General features: G+C 37.8%; 1 protein-coding gene and 1 long non-coding RNA gene across 3 annotated transcripts in view; one reads left to right on the top strand and one right to left on the bottom strand.

Annotated features, from left to right (window-relative positions):
• The first annotated feature begins 895 nt into the window (after positions 1-895).
• On the top strand, positions 896-14,996 carry LOC125126122 (uncharacterized). Its single transcript, XR_007134507.1, has 3 exons — positions 896-921; positions 1,850-1,932; positions 14,966-14,996. It is a non-coding gene; the product is annotated as an uncharacterized LOC125126122 (long non-coding RNA).
• The window catches only part of JMY (junction mediating and regulatory protein, p53 cofactor), a 73,799-nt gene continuing 61,859 nt past the window's right edge, over positions 5,864-17,803 (bottom strand). Inside the window, exons 8-11 of one of the 2 annotated variants that reach the window (XM_047778174.1) lie at positions 17,431-17,526; positions 15,925-16,519; positions 14,278-14,588; positions 5,864-10,075 (exon numbers count right to left, since the gene is read on the bottom strand). In XM_047778174.1, the coding sequence (XP_047634130.1) occupies positions 14,281-14,588; positions 15,925-16,519; positions 17,431-17,526 (999 nt within the window). In that variant the 3' untranslated portion in view covers positions 5,864-10,075; positions 14,278-14,280. The remainder of the gene's footprint in view (positions 10,076-14,277; positions 14,589-15,924; positions 16,520-17,430; positions 17,527-17,803) is intronic. The other variant, XM_047778175.1, reaches the window with a different exon arrangement.

Genomic DNA, 17,803 nt, shown 5'->3' with positions numbered 1-17,803 from the left:
ACAGCTGCCAGCCTGCACCACAGCCACAGCACTGCAGGATCTGAGCCACATCTGTGACCTACACCACAGCTCACGGCAACGCCGGATCCTTAACCCACTGAGCAAGGCCAGGGATCGAACCCTCAACCTCATGGTTCCTAGTCAAATTTGTTACCACTGAGCCACAACGGGAACTCCTAATCCTTTGAATTTAAATCATTCCGAACATCATTGAGGCCAGAGGTGTTGGGGGGCACCTGAACTGGATAATTAATTTTCTCCCCCATTGTCTACTGATTTATTAATTATAAGTGTAGTCTTTTTTTTTCCTGAAAGTGCTCTCTCCAGAGTCACCAGTAACCTCCACCTCATCCCCTCTGGGAGCGTTTCTGAGTCCTTGTCTCGCTGCTTGCTCCTTGGGGGACCTTCTGGCAGTCCTTCTACTTCACAGGAAAGAAAAACCAACTCAAACTGTGGCAAACAGTATGTTTCTTGTATGGTTTCTTTAATGATTTTCTCTTCTCCACTTCTTTTTTCTTGCTGGCATTCATCAGATATTAGATTAGCTGAATTAATCCTCTATCTGTTCTATTTCCTTAGCTCTTTATTCATCTCTAAGAATTCCTTGCCTCTCTTTTAAGCCTTGTGTTGCATTTATAATGTCAGCTATTGTAGTTTTTCTCAGTGTCATCCCTTGTTCTTAGATTATTCATTTTTATTGCAACACATTTTTGTTTCCTGGATGCAGTATTTTGCCTTACTCTCTCCTCCCCCCCAACCCTTTTTTAAACTTTTTAGGGCTGTACCAGCCTACGCCACAGCCACAACAATGCAGGATCCGAGCTGCATCTGCGACCTACACCACAGCTCACAGCAACACTACATCCTTAATCCACTGAGCGAGGCCAGGATGGAGCCCACATCCTCGTGGATACTAGCTAGGTTTGTTACAGCTGAGCCACACCGGGAACTCTGCCTTATATTTCTGACAAAATTATTTTAAATTATTTTCTCCTCCTTCCTGAATTGTTTTCTGAGTTACCTTGTTTTGATTTCTGTCCATTGTGTGGAGACTTTCTGAAGAGGTGATCATTCTGTTCATATTCTACACGGAGAGCTTGGGAGCTCAAGGGGCCGAGGAGGGTGGAGCTGGTTGACTGACAGCTTTGGGGGAGGTTGTTCGGGTGCGAGGCCAGCTTTGCCAGCTGATAAACCTCCATCCCGCCTCAAATACCACCATATAATAAGTCTTTTCTCTGGGGCGATTTAGTTTCTCCAGAAAGGGATCTTCCAGAATCCTCTGGGCAGGGTGGGCTTGGTGGAGGCGGGGAAGGAAGGGTTATGGATGCCAGGCTGAGGGCGTCTCAGAGCGGGGTGGGAGAAGGCGGCCAGGGGCCTCATGGTTCCAAAGGTGGACTGAACGGCGATCCCGCAAAGTGCCCTGCATTAGCTCTGCCCTCCCCCAGAACCCCTCTGAGACCAGATCTTCTCTGGCTCACTTTACTCAGCCAATGACACTGGGGACTCTTGCTGCGGGAAAGGCAGGCCTGGGGACAAGGGGCCCTTGCTCCCCTCTGAGACTTGGCAGCCCTCCCCTTTGCCCCGCGTACACTGCAACCGCAGGACCCGGCACTCCTCAACGCCTCCCTGCCCTCTCAGGTCAGCATCCCCTACGCGCTTAAGCCCTTTACCTCCCAGGCATCTTTCACTGACGTTTCTTGTTTATAATTTTCTCCCCTTTTGTTCTTTATTCCTTTACTGTCACGTTAAGGCTTTAGTAGGGAGTATCCATAAATGCATGTTTCAAGCCATCATATTTCACTGGATGTTGGCATTCTTTATAATTTGGGATTTTATTTTGGTTCTTTAGGACTAAACTCCCACAGAAAGTCAGAAAATAGAAACTCTTTTTTCAGCTGCACCCAGTTCTTTCTACAAAGAGTGAACACGAAGGTAAGGTTTTTTTGGTTGTGAATTTAAAATGTGGCCTAATATTCATTTTCTGTCCCGTGTGAGTGAAATTGTGTTCTACTGGAGGAGGAAATGTGTATGGTTATTGCTGCCTTTTCAGATGATCTGGAGCATCTTATTCTACTCAGATATCCTTGCTTCTAGATTACTCCAATTTCTGAAGTTCTTTGTGGAGGATTTTGGTATCCTACCTGTTGCAACAATCTTTACATTTCATGAGAAAATTTCTAAAGATTTATCCCATCTACTTCCCCAGAGGAAACCTAAAATACTAAAACACCTAGAGACAGAGAGTTTAAAAAGTACACACAGCCAATTAAAAGAAGCTGTGTAGACCAGAAGTCTGAGATGAGTTGGTTTTTCCACTGCAGCACTAAATTTGGCTCCGATTTTCTGCCAACTAATGGAAAAAAGTGAAATGCTAGATTATATGGTTCTCATTGTTTTGTAGCACAAGCATGTAAATTATTTTACAGAGAAAAAAGGTTTTAGCCACTCAATTCTAAAAGCAATTTCTAGAATTCTAATAAAAGAACTTTACATTAGATTTTTTATAGGAAAATCTTTTTATCGGAAATGTAATACTTATTCAGAAAAACAAATGTACAGCTTATCGAATTATTATGAAGCGAGCCCCCATCTCACCACCGCCCTGGTCAAAAACTAAGAAGCTCTCTTATGCGTCTTCCTAGTCACGAAGCTCTCCTCTCCCCAAGACGTGACCATTATCATGACTTCTTGAGCCAATCATTTTTCTTTTAGTTTTACCACCTAAATAATATCCTGTAATTCAGTTTTGCCTGTTTTAAGAGCTTTTGAGTGCAATCAATTAGGTATTTTTGCTTTTTGCTCAACTTTGTGACATTTGTCCAAACTGTTTTGTGTAGCTGTATTCACTTGTATTGTACTCCACATTCTAGGAATATACCACAATTCGTCCATGCATCAGTTGATGGACCCTTGGCTTAGTTATTGGTTGTTCACTGTTGTAAGAATGCTGCTCATAAGCATTTTTGCCCGTGTCTTCTGATTCAAGGACACATATTTCGATTGGGTCACAGGGTGACCATCTTTTCCTCATGTCTCTCCACACCATCGTCCCTCTGTTGGTGTCTATATCCAAACTGCCCCACTTCATAAACATGCTAGTGGCATTGGAATAGGGCCCACCCTAATGACCTTATTTTAACCTGTTCTGTAAAGTCCCTATCTCTAAAAAACGGGAAGTTCTATTGTGGTGCAGCAGAAACAAATCCAACTAGCATCCACGAGGATGTGGGTTCGATCCCTGGCCTTGCTGTGCGCTGTGGTGCAGCAACTGGAACACCTGAACATTTATTTACTCAAAGAAGATCCTAGAGGCTTGGGCCTTTAAGCATGAAAGAGTTCAGTTTGGCCTAAAACCTTTACAGGTTATTTTTGCCAAGTGGACTACCTCCACCACAGACGCACAGTGTGTTTTGTATAATGTAAGTAAGATTATATCACAAAATGCCATGCTGGCTACTTTCTTTCCTTCATGTTTCTATTTTCCCAAGACAGTATTATTCATTTATTGTTCTAGCTTAATATGTATATTTATACACTATGGCATATCTGCAAGATAAAGTAATTCAGAATAGAGCTTCTTTAAATCTTTCTTGAGTTTTAGGAGTAACTATGTATGATTGACCCCTGCTAGACTGGGTTTTCTTTCCCTTGGAAAATGGTTACACACAACTCTAAGGGTCCTGTGTAGTCTGCCACCCTATCATCTTTGAGTAAACAAAACTTCTGCTGGTGGAGGGAGTTCAGTGCCCTGGAGGATAAGTCACTTTTTAATTGTTCTTGGTAGGAAACTATTCTGACAGAATGGACCAGTAGGTTTAATTGCTTAGGGCTTTTCCTTAAAAACCATTATCATACTCACAGACTTGCAATGACTTGATAAAAGGACTTTTAAAGTATTATTTCAATATAAAAGGGCTCTAGATGACCAAGAAGATAGACTAGACATTTACTCAGGGTTGAAATGACTGGAACTGGCTGCAGTCACAGGGAATTTTCTAGCTCTGGACACACATGAGTATAGATTCAGTTACTGAGGCTGAGTACGAGAGCAGCCCAGCGTCTGTCACTTTGAAACATGACTGGAAGTAAGTAGGGCATAGGGTAAGGGAATCTGCTAGGCTCTAGTAAAGCTAGTCTTTTTTGGCTGTCCCTGTGGCATGCATATGCCTAAGTTCCCAGGGCCAGGGATGGAACCTGCTGAGCCACTAAGGAACACTAAGCTAGTCCTATATTTAAATATAATCATCTCCCCCTATTTAGAGGATCACAAATTGACTACTAACATGAAAAGCACTTAAGAAAAAACCTCCCAATTTTGGAAGTCAACATGTTAAAATCATTTTTTTACAAAGAGTAGTCAGGAAGAGGCAGAAGGACAGGAAAGTCTTCTCAATCCTGTTCGTCATTTTAAGATGCACAACTTGCTATGCTCCTTCTCACTAGAAATGAAGTGACATTATATACCACCAATGCTATTTTCAATAAACAAAATGAGCTTAACTCAATAAATATCTTTTATTAAAGAAAAAAAGGAATATTGTTAAGCACCAAAACTGTATGTTGTTACATTGCATGTACAAGAAGAGAAAGGTGATTGCAATACTTGGTGTACAAGTACTTAACTCTGAAGTCATGGGTGTAAAAAACATGAAATACAAAGCAATACAATAATTACAATGCAGAAAAGTTGCACTAAAGAGCAAAAGGCAACCGTCAAAACAATTATTGAAGAATTCATAGTATTGCTCTAAATGCCTGCTTAGTTTTTTTCTTTGTACTTTTAATACTTTAGGATAACCGAGCATATTTAAATATTGTAAATCTGCAAGAGCTGCCATTTACAATACACTTTGCATACTGTCCTTTTAGTGTGATGGTGTTTAAGCCATCCTGAAAAGCCAAGCACAATGTGCTAGTGTTTTGCTTCTACCATTATAATATTGCACAAAGCTAGTAAATGGTGAATTGGTTTGCCATTAAAATTTTCATTTTACCAGAAAGGTTAAAAAACATGTCAGTTTCATTGGCCCTAATGAGCTTTATATTCATGCAAAAGGATCTGGAACCTTTTATTTTCCATAAACTATATATTATGGTTTCACACTTGGTAAGACATACAGTACAGTAAGAAATTCAATGAAACAGTAGGGATTCTGCCCAAGTCGAAGAAGTCAAAAAGTCACTGCATGGGTTGTACTATCTCCGTACCCCTCTTGGTTCATAAATGAAAGGAAAATGTCATCTTGTGATTGTGGAGAATTTTTGAAACCAATATAATTAGTACTGGGGAAAGCCTGAATAACTTGTTGCACTCTTTGCTAATAAACCATAGAACATGCAAGTTTTTTTAAAAAACAAACTTTCTTGTTAAAATTTAACTCTATAACCAACACCCATACCTTTTGTATACATCTAAACATCACTTTCCACAGACTTTCCTTAACTCACCAATTGGAGCCTCTCTTAGTCATACCTGACCTCTCAAATCCTCAAACTTTCCTCTAACCCTCAAAACAAATGACTGCTTTTGATATTCAGTGTGAGATAACACTGGTAAAATATTTAATATGTAAACCTCAGAGGTGTTTTCTGTACATGCACCTTATAGTGGCATAATAAGTATGTCTGGAGAAGGGGAGAGACATTTATGAATTGGAATTCAATTAAAAGTCTTCAAATGTGGAGTTCCCGTCGTGGCACAGCAGGAATGAATCTGACTAGGAACCGTCAGGTTGCTGGTTCGATCCCTGGCCTTGCTCAGCGGGTTAAGGATCCGGCATTGCTGTGAGCTGTGGTGTAGGTCGCAGACGAGGCTTGGATCTCGCATGGCTGTGGCTGTGGCATAGGCTGGGGGCTACAGCTTCGATTAGACCGCTAGCCTGGGAACCTCCATGTGTCACAGGTTCAGCCCTAAAAAGACCAAAAAAAAAGTCTTCAAATGCCAAGCTGTACGTTTACTGTAGGTAAAACAGAAAATTTTAGAATGAACATGTCTTTGCAAGAATTTAATGGGCAAACATTTAAAACAGACACACACACAGAATCCAGACTCCCTCTGGCCTTTAAAAATCCATTGCTTACATAGATGATAGCTTAGGCAGCAATATAAACTCATTTTGTAGGAAATACTTTTAAATTAGATTATATTTATAGGATAAAAAAATCATTGCTTCATTTTACAAATCAATTAAGTAAGCAGAGACTCTTTTTTCATGTGCTTCAAATAGCACTTTGCAGCAAAGTTCAGAAATAACTACTGAATTGTTCAGTAGCACTAAAAGAATGCAACACGCTCCGAGAGTAAGGTGCTTCTACTGTCTTCTTACCTCTTCATCTGATATCACCTTGTGGTCAATCCTCTAACACTAAGCACAAATGTGCTCCTAAGCTAAGCAATAAAGGGGAAATATAATCTGTTTAAAATGCACATTTATTATTTAAATTCAGGGCAAGAATTAAGTAAGACTTGTTCACGTTTCTGCTTTCACTACTAAATGGATGCATATTAACAATGCACCTTCCACGGTTTTTAAATGCTTTACAGCTGTTCAAAACGACTTTTTATAAATCATCTGGCAAAGTATATGAAATTTCAACTCCCTGATAAAGCCTTAACTCTAAGGTCCCGTTAGCACTTTACAGGTTGGTATCTGATGTTAAGTACATAATTATTAAAGGTTAAAAAAATAAGCTTGTATTCAGTGAAAGCAAACACTATCCTTATACATGCATGCAATGAACACAATTTAAAAATGGAGTCTTAGGGAATGCATAAAATTAAATTGTATTAATTACACACCGCTCCCATTCCAGAGAGGGTGCTGCCCATTCATTTTTGTTCCACTGAGTTTTAGTTCTTAGTGTCTGCTACGGCCAATTTTAATACATTTTATGACATAAAGAGGCCACACCTATGTTAACCATATGTTAGCAAATATTGCTACACGGTTTAGCTTCGTAGAAACAAGTTTTTTTTTTTCCTTCATTACACAGAATTGAAAATTTGCTATGGGTTCATGTAATGAGAAAGGTCTCATATTTCTACTGTGGAAATACTATACCTGATCAACTGTCATAGCTGTGTCTAAGAGTCCACTTAAAAAATGCATTTTACAGACTATGTCGGTTCAGTAATGAACTAAGGAGTGATTGTTTTTATGCTGCTCAAACTCAATGAACCTATTAAATCAGCAATTCTCATCTTTAAAAAATCCTCTTTAGCCAGGTATTTCCTCATACTGCTATACTACAGTACCATTAGGATTTTAAATCACTGGGAATACCTTTTCTATATATGCCATATTGGTTACATACACATAATTTTAGTTGTATTAGAAGAAATATTTAAAATTGACATTCCAATGAGCTGTAACATTAATCTCCAAACATCCAAGTCATCATCTACTTGTTTCCCTATTTTAAGTATACTGCAGTTGAGACTAGATTGGTAAATTAAATTCTAAATTGAATAGCAGGCAGCTGTTTGTGGATTCTTGATATGGAAATAATACATGAAGAGAAATTTAACTATCAAATATTTAAAACCATATAAATAGCACAGGCAAGTTTGGAGCTGGAACATGATCATATGTAAGTACCATCACAACTAAATATGTACAAATTTTATACTAAGGACAAAGATACTCATTTTATGAGGGGCAGGGGGAAAAAAGGAGATCATGCTTATTTAACTTTCGTTGGGTTCTCAGAATGCTTTTTCATGAATATGAGGATTTAACTGGACACATAGACTGTAGTTATCTGAAATTTTAATATTTGTGAGAACTTTAAAGGTTCACGACCTATAGTTACATGTAATTTTCTGGAAGGAGGAACATGACTCTGGAGGAAGGGAAGTGGATGTGTTGGAGAAAGCTGTTTAGCAGCACATGAGCACAGGCGGCTGCTAACGAGGCTCTGTCTTCAAGTGTGAGATAACCTTCCTGGAGTGCCGCAGGGGGGGTGCTTACAGCGGTGGGTGCACTCCTAAAGGATTCAGAGGGGTCTTAACACCCTGCATTATTTGCTAGAGACTTACTACAACATGGCTCAGGACAACAGATGATAGGACCTTTTTATAAATGAGCATTGTCTTAATGAAATCCCTGCTGTAACACTAAGTGGGTAGCAATTCCCCCTTGACACACTAAAGTCTCAGTGCTTCTGCTGTTACTGACACTAGACCTCCAGTATTCTAATGTCAATGAATGAAAGAAAACCAAAAACTATGTTATGAACAAAAATGCAATGGCATAAAACTTACACATGATTATTTAAGGTTTGCAAATTTGCTTTAAAAATTTTCTCAAATATATAATCAAGTCAAATGAGTCATTCTTTAGGTTAAAAGGCATGTTTCAATGCTCTGCTGAACATTTTAAAAAAACATCTACAACCTCTCCTTCCACTGTAATCAGGGAATAAAGATTAACTTTATATTAGATCTGTATTTCTAATATTCCCAGACAAGGTATGAGAATGATGCTAGAATAAAACCAACATATTGTGAAAATGCTCACAGTCATCAATAAACATTACCAACATTTAAGCAGATTTTGTTTTATATAACCTGTTTCCAGAAAATTTTCTCTAATTATTTTAAAGGAAGTAACATTTTCAGGTGACAAAAGTGTGAGCATTTTTTTTTTTTTTTCTTCACAATACCAGTTTTGATACACTCGAGGCCTTGTATTCTAGGACTGCTTGCTTTCTGGCTCCAGGTCAGAGAATTGCGCCATAAGAAATAAAGTCCTTTTTGGTACTTCAGCCCTTAACTCCATTTCCATAAAGGTTAAGGCCTGTCTTATACAGAATTACACTCTACAGAGTGCTGTAAACTGGGTCCATCATATCTACCTTCATTCAAACCCACAACAGTCCTCTTGAGAATTCGTAACGGCTCCATTCAGATGAATGCAATTCTTCAGGACTCTCTTACAGCAAAATCGGCACCTAGAGCTACATACATATGGTTAACAATTTAGTGACAATAACAAAGGCTCTCTCCCAAAATTCAACTCAAAGCATGTGAAGATAGTGAAATGCCAGCCAAAGAGGCGTTTCTGCCTCCTGTCTACTTTCTGCATATTTCACTATGGAGCATACAAATAAAATTTTAAATGATGCATATTAAAAACAATTAAGATCTGCATCCCTATTACTGAATCCTGATTTTTGATTCTCAATAGGAAAGTCATGTTAAGTTACAGTAATCAAGCAACAGTTCAAACAAAAAGACTAAAAATAATTTGAATATTATCAAATTACAAAGTATTGCTTCTCATAAACAAAGCCACACATAAAATTCAAACTATTAGAAATTCACAATTATGAAGAGCTATTTAAAAGCATGGAAATTTTTACTCTGAAACCTTACAAACTGTTAAGTGTGTGGTCTTCTAAAAATATGCCATGTTAAATGTATCACATCGTGGTAAACACATTTATAGGTGTATCTCCATGATTATGTATCTTTTCAGATGTTGCTGAATATCTTTATGAAAATTCCTTTGAAGATGAATAATGCGGGAATTATCAGTGCATTTCCCTCTGATTTCTTCCACTTCCTGTACTACAGCTACCACAATTAACTTCTTTTTCAGAGTGTCACAATACTTATTTAAGCTGATAAGGAAGAAACTCTGTATTTTGAGCAGATGACTATTGAGAGCACTGAACGATGGATTTCAAAGCAGTCCTGATACAGCTCACAGTAGCTTTGTCAACCCAGTGTTCTTCCAATTCATAGCGACCCCTAGCTTTACTGGCCACTACGAGGATATAAATGGCTGGACAGGTGGGAAAGGTGTTTTAAAAACAGCAATCTTCAGAAGGCCTTTTCTTCACTGCAGTCAGGAACACTGAACATCTAAAACTCATCTTAACCACCATCTATTGGAATGACTCAGAAAAGTGCTAAACTTTCCAATTGCGCTTCCTTTATCAAAACACCACTGAGCCAATGCACTTTGGGTCTAATGGAATCCAACTGTGGAACCAAATGTTTAAATTTTGTTTTCCTAAAGAATAAGAGCAGACGTTCAACTGTAGGTATTTTTCCTTTCTCTTGAGTCACCTGTTTACAAACAAAGTAGTACAGTGTATTAAAAAATGGCCTATTAAAGACAATATGTATATGTATATTAATATTACATATGTTACCTCATACCTTTTTCCAATATCCACTTTGAACACTGATGATTTTTTTCTTTTAAATATACAAGTGATGTAAGGAGACACTTTTTTTTGGTCTCTTGTCCTTTTAGGGCTGCACCTCAGCATATGGAGGCTTCCAGGCTAGGGATCAAATTGGAGCTACAGCTGCCAGCCTACACCAGAGCCACAGCAACGCAGGATCCAAGCCGCATCTGTGACCTACACCACAGCTCACGGCAACACCGGATCCTTAACCCACTGAGCAAGGCCACAGATTGAACCTGCAACCTCATGGTTCCTAGTCAGATTGATTAACCACTGAGCCATGATGGGAACTCCCAAGAGTATGCTCTTAAAAACTTAAAAATAGACAAGATAAAGACAGATATTTATTAAGTACTTACTATATGTCAGATACTATGCCAGATACAAAGAAAGCTATCCCTACAGAAGACCCCTCTAGGGGGTTCTTATTAAGATTAGGCTTGGAAAAAAAGCTCATGAAAAATTTCCAGGCTGATTCAAAGACATGAAGTGTGTGTTTGTGACCCATGGACAGAGCTTTTTTTTTTTTTTTTTTTGTCTTTTTGCCTTTTCTAGGGCCACTCCTGTGGCATATGGAAGTTCCTAGGCTAGGGGTCGAATCAGAGCTGTGGCTGCCAGCCTCCACCAGAACCACAGCAACTTGGGATCTAAGCTGTGTCTGCGACCTACACCACAGTCCATGGCAACGCCGGATCCCACTGAGCGAGGTCAGGGATCGAACCCGCAACCTCGTGGTTCCTAGCCGGATTCGTTACTCCTGCGCCATGCCACGCCACGCCACGCCAGCACTCCCGAGACACTTTTTTTTTTTAAGGATATGTTTAAATTCTTAAAGTAATAAAAATGAAAACAAAATAATTTGGACACGGATTCTGATCACTGTGAAGAGGTCATATGTCATGATTACCATAGTTACACTGTTATGTAATAACAGGCAAGTTGCTGAGACCAAATCCTAAAGAGTTCTTATCACAAGGATAATTTTTTTCTTTTCTCTTTTTAAGATGGACCTGAAACTACTGTGGTGGTAATCATTTCACAATATATCTAAATCAAACCATTATGCCTTAAACTTACACAGTGGTATATGACAATTATTTCTCAATAAAGCTGGGAGAAAGTTTATAAAACATTCACTTTTCTTCTTTTGCTCTTAACATTTTATGTCAAAACTATATACTAAGAAGAATAATCTAAAATCTTTGCCTCATAAACTCCCAGTATAATAAGAGCTATCAAATGATCATCTTTAAAATATACTAGAGAGTGAGTTTTCATGATACTGAGATTTAGATAACAGAGTCAGTACTGGTCTTTAAATGAATGCTTCTACCAAGACTTTTAAAAACTCAACAGAGTTGTGTTTGAGATGCATGCACTGACCAGAGCACAGAATATATACATAAAAGACCTACTTGTCAGATGAAAGCTAACAAGCACATGAATGAAGTACTAACTTAATTTTTGCATTATCTAACACTGCAGCTACATAGTGCCTTTGAGCACTTAAAAATGTGTCAAGAGATTTTACTTTGATTTAAATCTAAAATTTTGTATAAAGTATTTTTTCATTAAGTACAACTTTGTTATGATAGCACAATTCAATTTAACCACTGAAAACTCAGCATCCAAATTAAGATGGAATGACTAGTAAGTGTAAAACACACTCTGGATTTTGAAAACTTAGTACTTCTAAAAATGTAAGCTACATTGTGGAACTGGATATTGATAAGATACTCTTGGTTACACCATGTAAAATAAAATATTACTAAAATCAATTCCACCTATCACTTTTTAACTTTTTTAATGTGAATGTTAGAAGCCTGTGGCTCACATTATATTTATATTGGATGCCATCATTATAATTGCTTCATAAGTTTAAAAGGGACCCAACAGGAAACAAATCAGAAACAATAATAGGTCTATAAAACTATAAAGATGTCCTTACATTTAGAAATCCCCTTCAAGAACACTATTACCTATGGCTACATCTGAGGTGAGTTTTTAGAGGAGGATGAGGCTGAACTCATCTAGGACTTTTCATTTCATGAAGTTTTAAGAAATTAGTTTTTCAAAAATAAGTATGTAGTTACATTAATGGTTTTAAATCTATAAGAAACCAATTAATAGCAGGAAATACAAATTATAGCTACCTGTAGAAAAGTCTCTAAAAGTCCAGAGCCTTTAAAAATGATTTCCTAAGACCACTCAAGGCAATGATATATTAATAGCTCTTTATCAATGACTGCTCATTCAGTGGAGATTACAATTAGTTTATGGTTTGCTTCTGGTGTAGGATACATTTAGTTTTTTAAAAGTGCCATTTTCTGGCAGTATTTCATTGTTCCTCGCAATATTATACTATATACATTACCCATAAACAATGAGACAAAAAAGAGAAGGTTTTAGGCAATTTTCTAAGTGGTATTCATTGTGTACATATTTTTAACACCTGATATAAAGCTAAATTAGCAGCCGAAAGCTAAAAACCATCCCAGCCACTTGAATATATGAAATGCTGTTGAAATGTCTATTTGTAGGGTAGGATTTGGTAGGATGGGCGAAGACAGACAGGGGTGGGCTGGCCTAAGCTTCTGCTTGTGGGCCACATACCCTGGCTATGCCACTGCAAGTACTATAACAAAATGAAAACGTGTTTATGCGAAGGTCCAGTTATGGGATTACCTAATCGCTGCCAACATGTTAGTTTTGGCACATAGGGTTTAGCAGCTTACTGAGAAGCTTTACGCTGAAGAGCACAAGGCAATATGGAGCAAGCACTGTGAAGTGGGAGACCATCTATAATTATCCAATGTGGAAAAGAGTCCCGGTCAAGCACACCTAAGTCTCACTGATATCATTTCATATATATCATGTGTCACTCACACTCCTCTACAAGCACAGAGTACATATGTACAAGCACAAATGGTCTGAAATTATTTTGGGATCCCCAAATGCTACATGACTGATAATTAAGGCCTCTACAAATAATGCTTCCATATGCTGCAGGTATGGCCCTAAAAAGAAAAAAAATTTTTTTTCACCTTTTTTCTTAAGCTACTGATTGGTGCAAATGCTGGGGGGTGGGGCTGGGTTGGAAGTATGGAGCCACAACATTTTCCTGAAGAACCCATGCCCAAAAGGATAAAATTGCTTTTACTAATATTTTGATGTATCCCAAAATAGTATCTTTCAACATTTAATCAGTATTTTATAAGGCTAATGACACAGTTTATGGGTTTTGTTTTGTTCTGTTCGTGGTAAGTCTGCAAAATCCAGATGTATGCCTGCAATATACATCAGTTCTACTCTGTCAGGATCTTTGGGAGTCAAGGCCATGAACCTGAATTTTTAATAAGCTCCTCAGGTAATTCTTAAGATGGGGTGCATTTGAGAATCACTTTGCTATGTTTATTATCCTTTACCTACTCCCCTGTTTAATGAAGCCCACAGAAACATGTTCTATTAAGAGAGCATAATGATTAACATATTTGCGTCTTTATACTCAATAAGCTATGTACACAATTTTATATATTTATGTTAGCTGCAACTTTATCTAGACAATGCAGTACTTATGATATGCCCTATGATATGGCTTATGATAAGGTTTAGTGATAATTCTTAGTTTTTAAGGCTTAGAAAGCTAAATAATCAGATGTTTTCAATCCTTTGTGGGAAGCTAACAAACCATCAAAATCCATTATGCCTAACAGTTTGCACTCAAAACTCCTAAGTTAGAAAAAGTCTTTTCTGTTTACTAAAGCTACAATAAGACTGTCACTGTACTAGAATAAAAGGCTATCCTCTTTACTTGGGATATAGCTTGTACTAAATAAATTTTTAATGAGCAGAAATATAAAAAACACCGCATTTACATAGGAACATCTTTGAAAGTACTTTTTTGTTACGTTTCCAGTAACTACAAAGTAAAACCTGCAGTTTACAATTTATGATTCATGCTATAACTGAGCTCTATAATAAATAATGAACCTCAGATTCAATGAAATATAACAGACCTCATCAACCAATACGAAAGCTGTATTACTGAATGCTACTAAAGAAAGTAAGATCATTTACTTGTTAGTTTTCCCAGTCTGTGCAAGGCAAAGCCTCCTCTTCATCCTCTGACTCAGGGGATGCTTCCTTGATTCTTCTAAGAGCTTCATGGATGCTCCGTGTTAGAGGGTCTGTGTCGGGCAGAAGTGTGAAGGATTCTCTCAAGACTTCCTTCTGTACCTTCTTCAATTTTACCCCCTTCCTTATTTGCGCCAAGATATTATTACTATCATCTTCATCAGGAAAAGGAGGCAGAGTTCGCTGTTCAACTTTTCTCAGATGAAAACTACCACGCTTCAAGGAAGCTAGCACCTCATCCATGGGTGAACTCACTTTAGAAAATGAAAGAGAACAACTGCTGTTAGGATCGCCCTTAGAGTCAAGCTATATAACCTCCAGACTATGATACCTAAGGATGCTGAAAATACCACTGACAAAAGGGACCGTGAAGCATGGACAGAACATTGCCGGAACACAGGGGATATTAAATATGCTTGTTTTTAAGAAAAATCTAAATACTCAAATTCCACCTCAAGCATTACTGGTATTCCTATTGTTTTCCATGTAGAGAAGTGAGCAGGCTGGGGGCTGAGGGGTGATCTTCAGTAATATATGGGTGAGACTTCCAAAGCTTTTATAATGCAGAAGTCCAGTCTAAATTCAAACAGTGATGAGACTGCACACTGAATTTTAAAAAATTAAATTCCAGGAGTTCCTGCCATGGCTCAGCAGTTAACGAACCCAACTAGCATCTATCAGGACGCAGGTTCGATCCCTGGCCTCACTCAGTGGGTTAAGGATCCAGAGTTGCCGTGAGCTGTGGTGTACATCGCAGATGTCGCTCAGATCCTGCATTGCTGTGGCTCTGGTGGAGGCTGACAGCCACAGCTATGACTGGACCCCTAGCCTGGGAACCTCCATATGCTTCAGGTGCGGCCCTAAAAAAAGACCAAAAGACAAAAAAATCAAAAATTAAATTCCAGTTCATTATGTTGATGTGCTTTTTTTTCCTCTTTAGTTGTTTTACATATGAAATTTTACTTGGGTTATGGTACGAAATATTTTACAGGATGTTCTCAAGGTTAATATGTAGTATGCAAATAAAATGTTCTCTTCATGAAAGCTAATGCTCCTTAATAGCCAGAATTATTTGCTGTTTAAAAAATAGCTTTATTAAGGCATATCTGACCTGCAATAAACTACGTATTACTCTCATTCTTCTTTGCTTCTTTATACCAAGAGTATGCCAAAATCCTCAATAAATATGTGGCCAAATGCTACATGGGTCTACCAATGTTATCCTGATCAGATGCCTTGCCTTTTCTGATGTAAACAGCTTTCTTGCATTTCTGAGATTTAAAATCAGATTCTAACACAAAAGGAGCCAACTAATTTTTATTGCCAAATAGATTAAGTCAGAAGATATAATTTTAAAAACATGCCTAAGAGCTCAAGAAGGTACACATTTCTGTGTCTGTACGCATTTGCTAACGTGGACTGGTGGGAATTCTGTCATGCTAAGACCTTTGAAAACCTGTCTGCTATCAAATAATTCCAAAAATAAAGTGTTTAAAAAGCTTTGTAATGTCCTAAGAAATAAAGAGTCCTTTGATTCTATGCCTCATTCAGTCAACAGCTGAACACAGAACTATCCCTTTTTTAACTTACCTCTTCTCCTCTGCAAACCTTCAGCCGTCTTTTTGAGCTTCTTCCTGGCGCTAACCAGCTGGCTGCTGTCAAAGAGGTGTGCTGAGGGGGCACTAGCAGACTTCGGAATCCTCTTCTCATTGCCCCCTACTCTGGGCAGACCTTTCTCCAGTGTCTCTGGGGTGCTGTCCTTACCAACAGGCAGAGGTGGTGGCGGTGGGGGAGGGGGAGGTGGAGGCGGTGGGGGAGGTGTTGGAGGAAGAGGTGGTGGCAGTGGATCTACACTAACAGAACCTGATTTAAGGTCAATATTATTTAAAAGAGGAAGCGATACAGTGGGAGGCAGTTCAGAGGTAACACCACTGAGAGGTAATAAAGTGGCTTCAAGTTGTGCTAATGAATTATCTTCAAGTTGTGTGAGGCTCTGAGCTTCTGTTGTCTGTGACGACCGGAGCTTGCCTTTTCCTTCCTCCACTTCCTCACTTTTCTCTACCTGTGGAGCTCCTGGCAGAGAGTGGCACTGGTCTTCACAGGACACGGGACTGGCTGCACTTCTTCTTCTTGCATGAGCAAGTCGCAATCTCGTTGATTTAAGTATGACTTGGCCTGGGTACCTCTAAAAAATCCAAAATTAAATTTAGCTGGTTAGGTTATATTAAAATAGGCTTTTTGACTTTTCAGATAAAATATAGAGAACCTAAATACAAAAATGTAAGACCTTTCAAATAATCATCATCAAACCTTTGCCCCCTCTTATTCAATTAAGAAGTTAACTATTCAGAATTACGCGAAAAAAAAATTTTAGTGAACAAAATTACTCATTTAAATACAAAAACAGCAATGTAAAATACAAAACAAATCATGTCAAATACCTGCTATTAGTATGCAGAAAGCTTAAAAAACTATTCTTAGTTTCTTAATACATTTCCAAGTGCTTGCTGATAAAAACACTAACACTAATATTCTTTTTAAAGAGGTTACATGGCATTTTAAAAAGCTCTGAAAACAATATATGCATCTTATGATGAAAGAGGAGAAAGAATAAAATTTGTTGGAAATAAAATTTGTTGATACACAGAACTCTCATTCTTTTCTATGGTAAAACGTAGCATAATGCATTTTCTAGCACAATATTTCTTAATATAAGGCTTATCTTTGTTTAAGGACCCCATGCCCACCCACCCGCATGCTTGAAATGGATAGTTATATCCATTATAACTAATGTTATAATAAACTCAAAAGAATCTAGGCTTCCTAGTGGTCCTGACCTATAGCTCTGAGGTTCAGAGCTAAGCTAGGATTCAATTAAAAAGGACTGTCATGACTGTAACTGTTTTCTAAATAACAAAGAGAAAACTGAGTTTTCCTCATACAAATAAATCTAACAATTGGAATATATATGTAACTGTTTAAAAAGAAATTGGATTGCAATGGTCTTTATACAACTACAGATGTGATAAATTCACTGAATAAAAAAATAGAAAAAAAAAGCAATGAAAAATATTACACTGATCATATTTTCATTACCTGTTTAAAGGTTCGAAGTCTATCCAGTGTTTTCTGTCTTTCTTGGCTAACCCAGGCACTTTTTCTTTCTTCTTCTTCATGTAACTTTTCTCTTTTCTGGTTAAAAAAAAAAAAAATAGTAATTCCATTATGTGTCCTATTAATTTTATCATTAATAGTAAAAAGAAAAGTTTTCCCAATATTATAAACTGGATCACTCCAAACAATGATGCATTAGCAGTGTTTTATGGCATGAAACATTAGCAGTTTTTCAACAGAAATGATATTGCTGTTTGGCTTTTTGCATCTACTCCCAATTAAAGACTGTTTATAAAGTAAAATATTTTCTCTAAACTAAAAAATGTTTCATCTTTGGGGGTTTTAGCTTAAACAA

This window comes from Phacochoerus africanus, chromosome 4 (genome assembly GCF_016906955.1).
Source record: "Phacochoerus africanus isolate WHEZ1 chromosome 4, ROS_Pafr_v1, whole genome shotgun sequence".
Lineage (NCBI taxonomy): Eukaryota > Metazoa > Chordata > Mammalia > Artiodactyla > Suidae > Phacochoerus > Phacochoerus africanus.
Note: the sequence above shows the minus strand (reverse complement) of the source record. Positions and strands in the feature narration are given on the sequence as shown.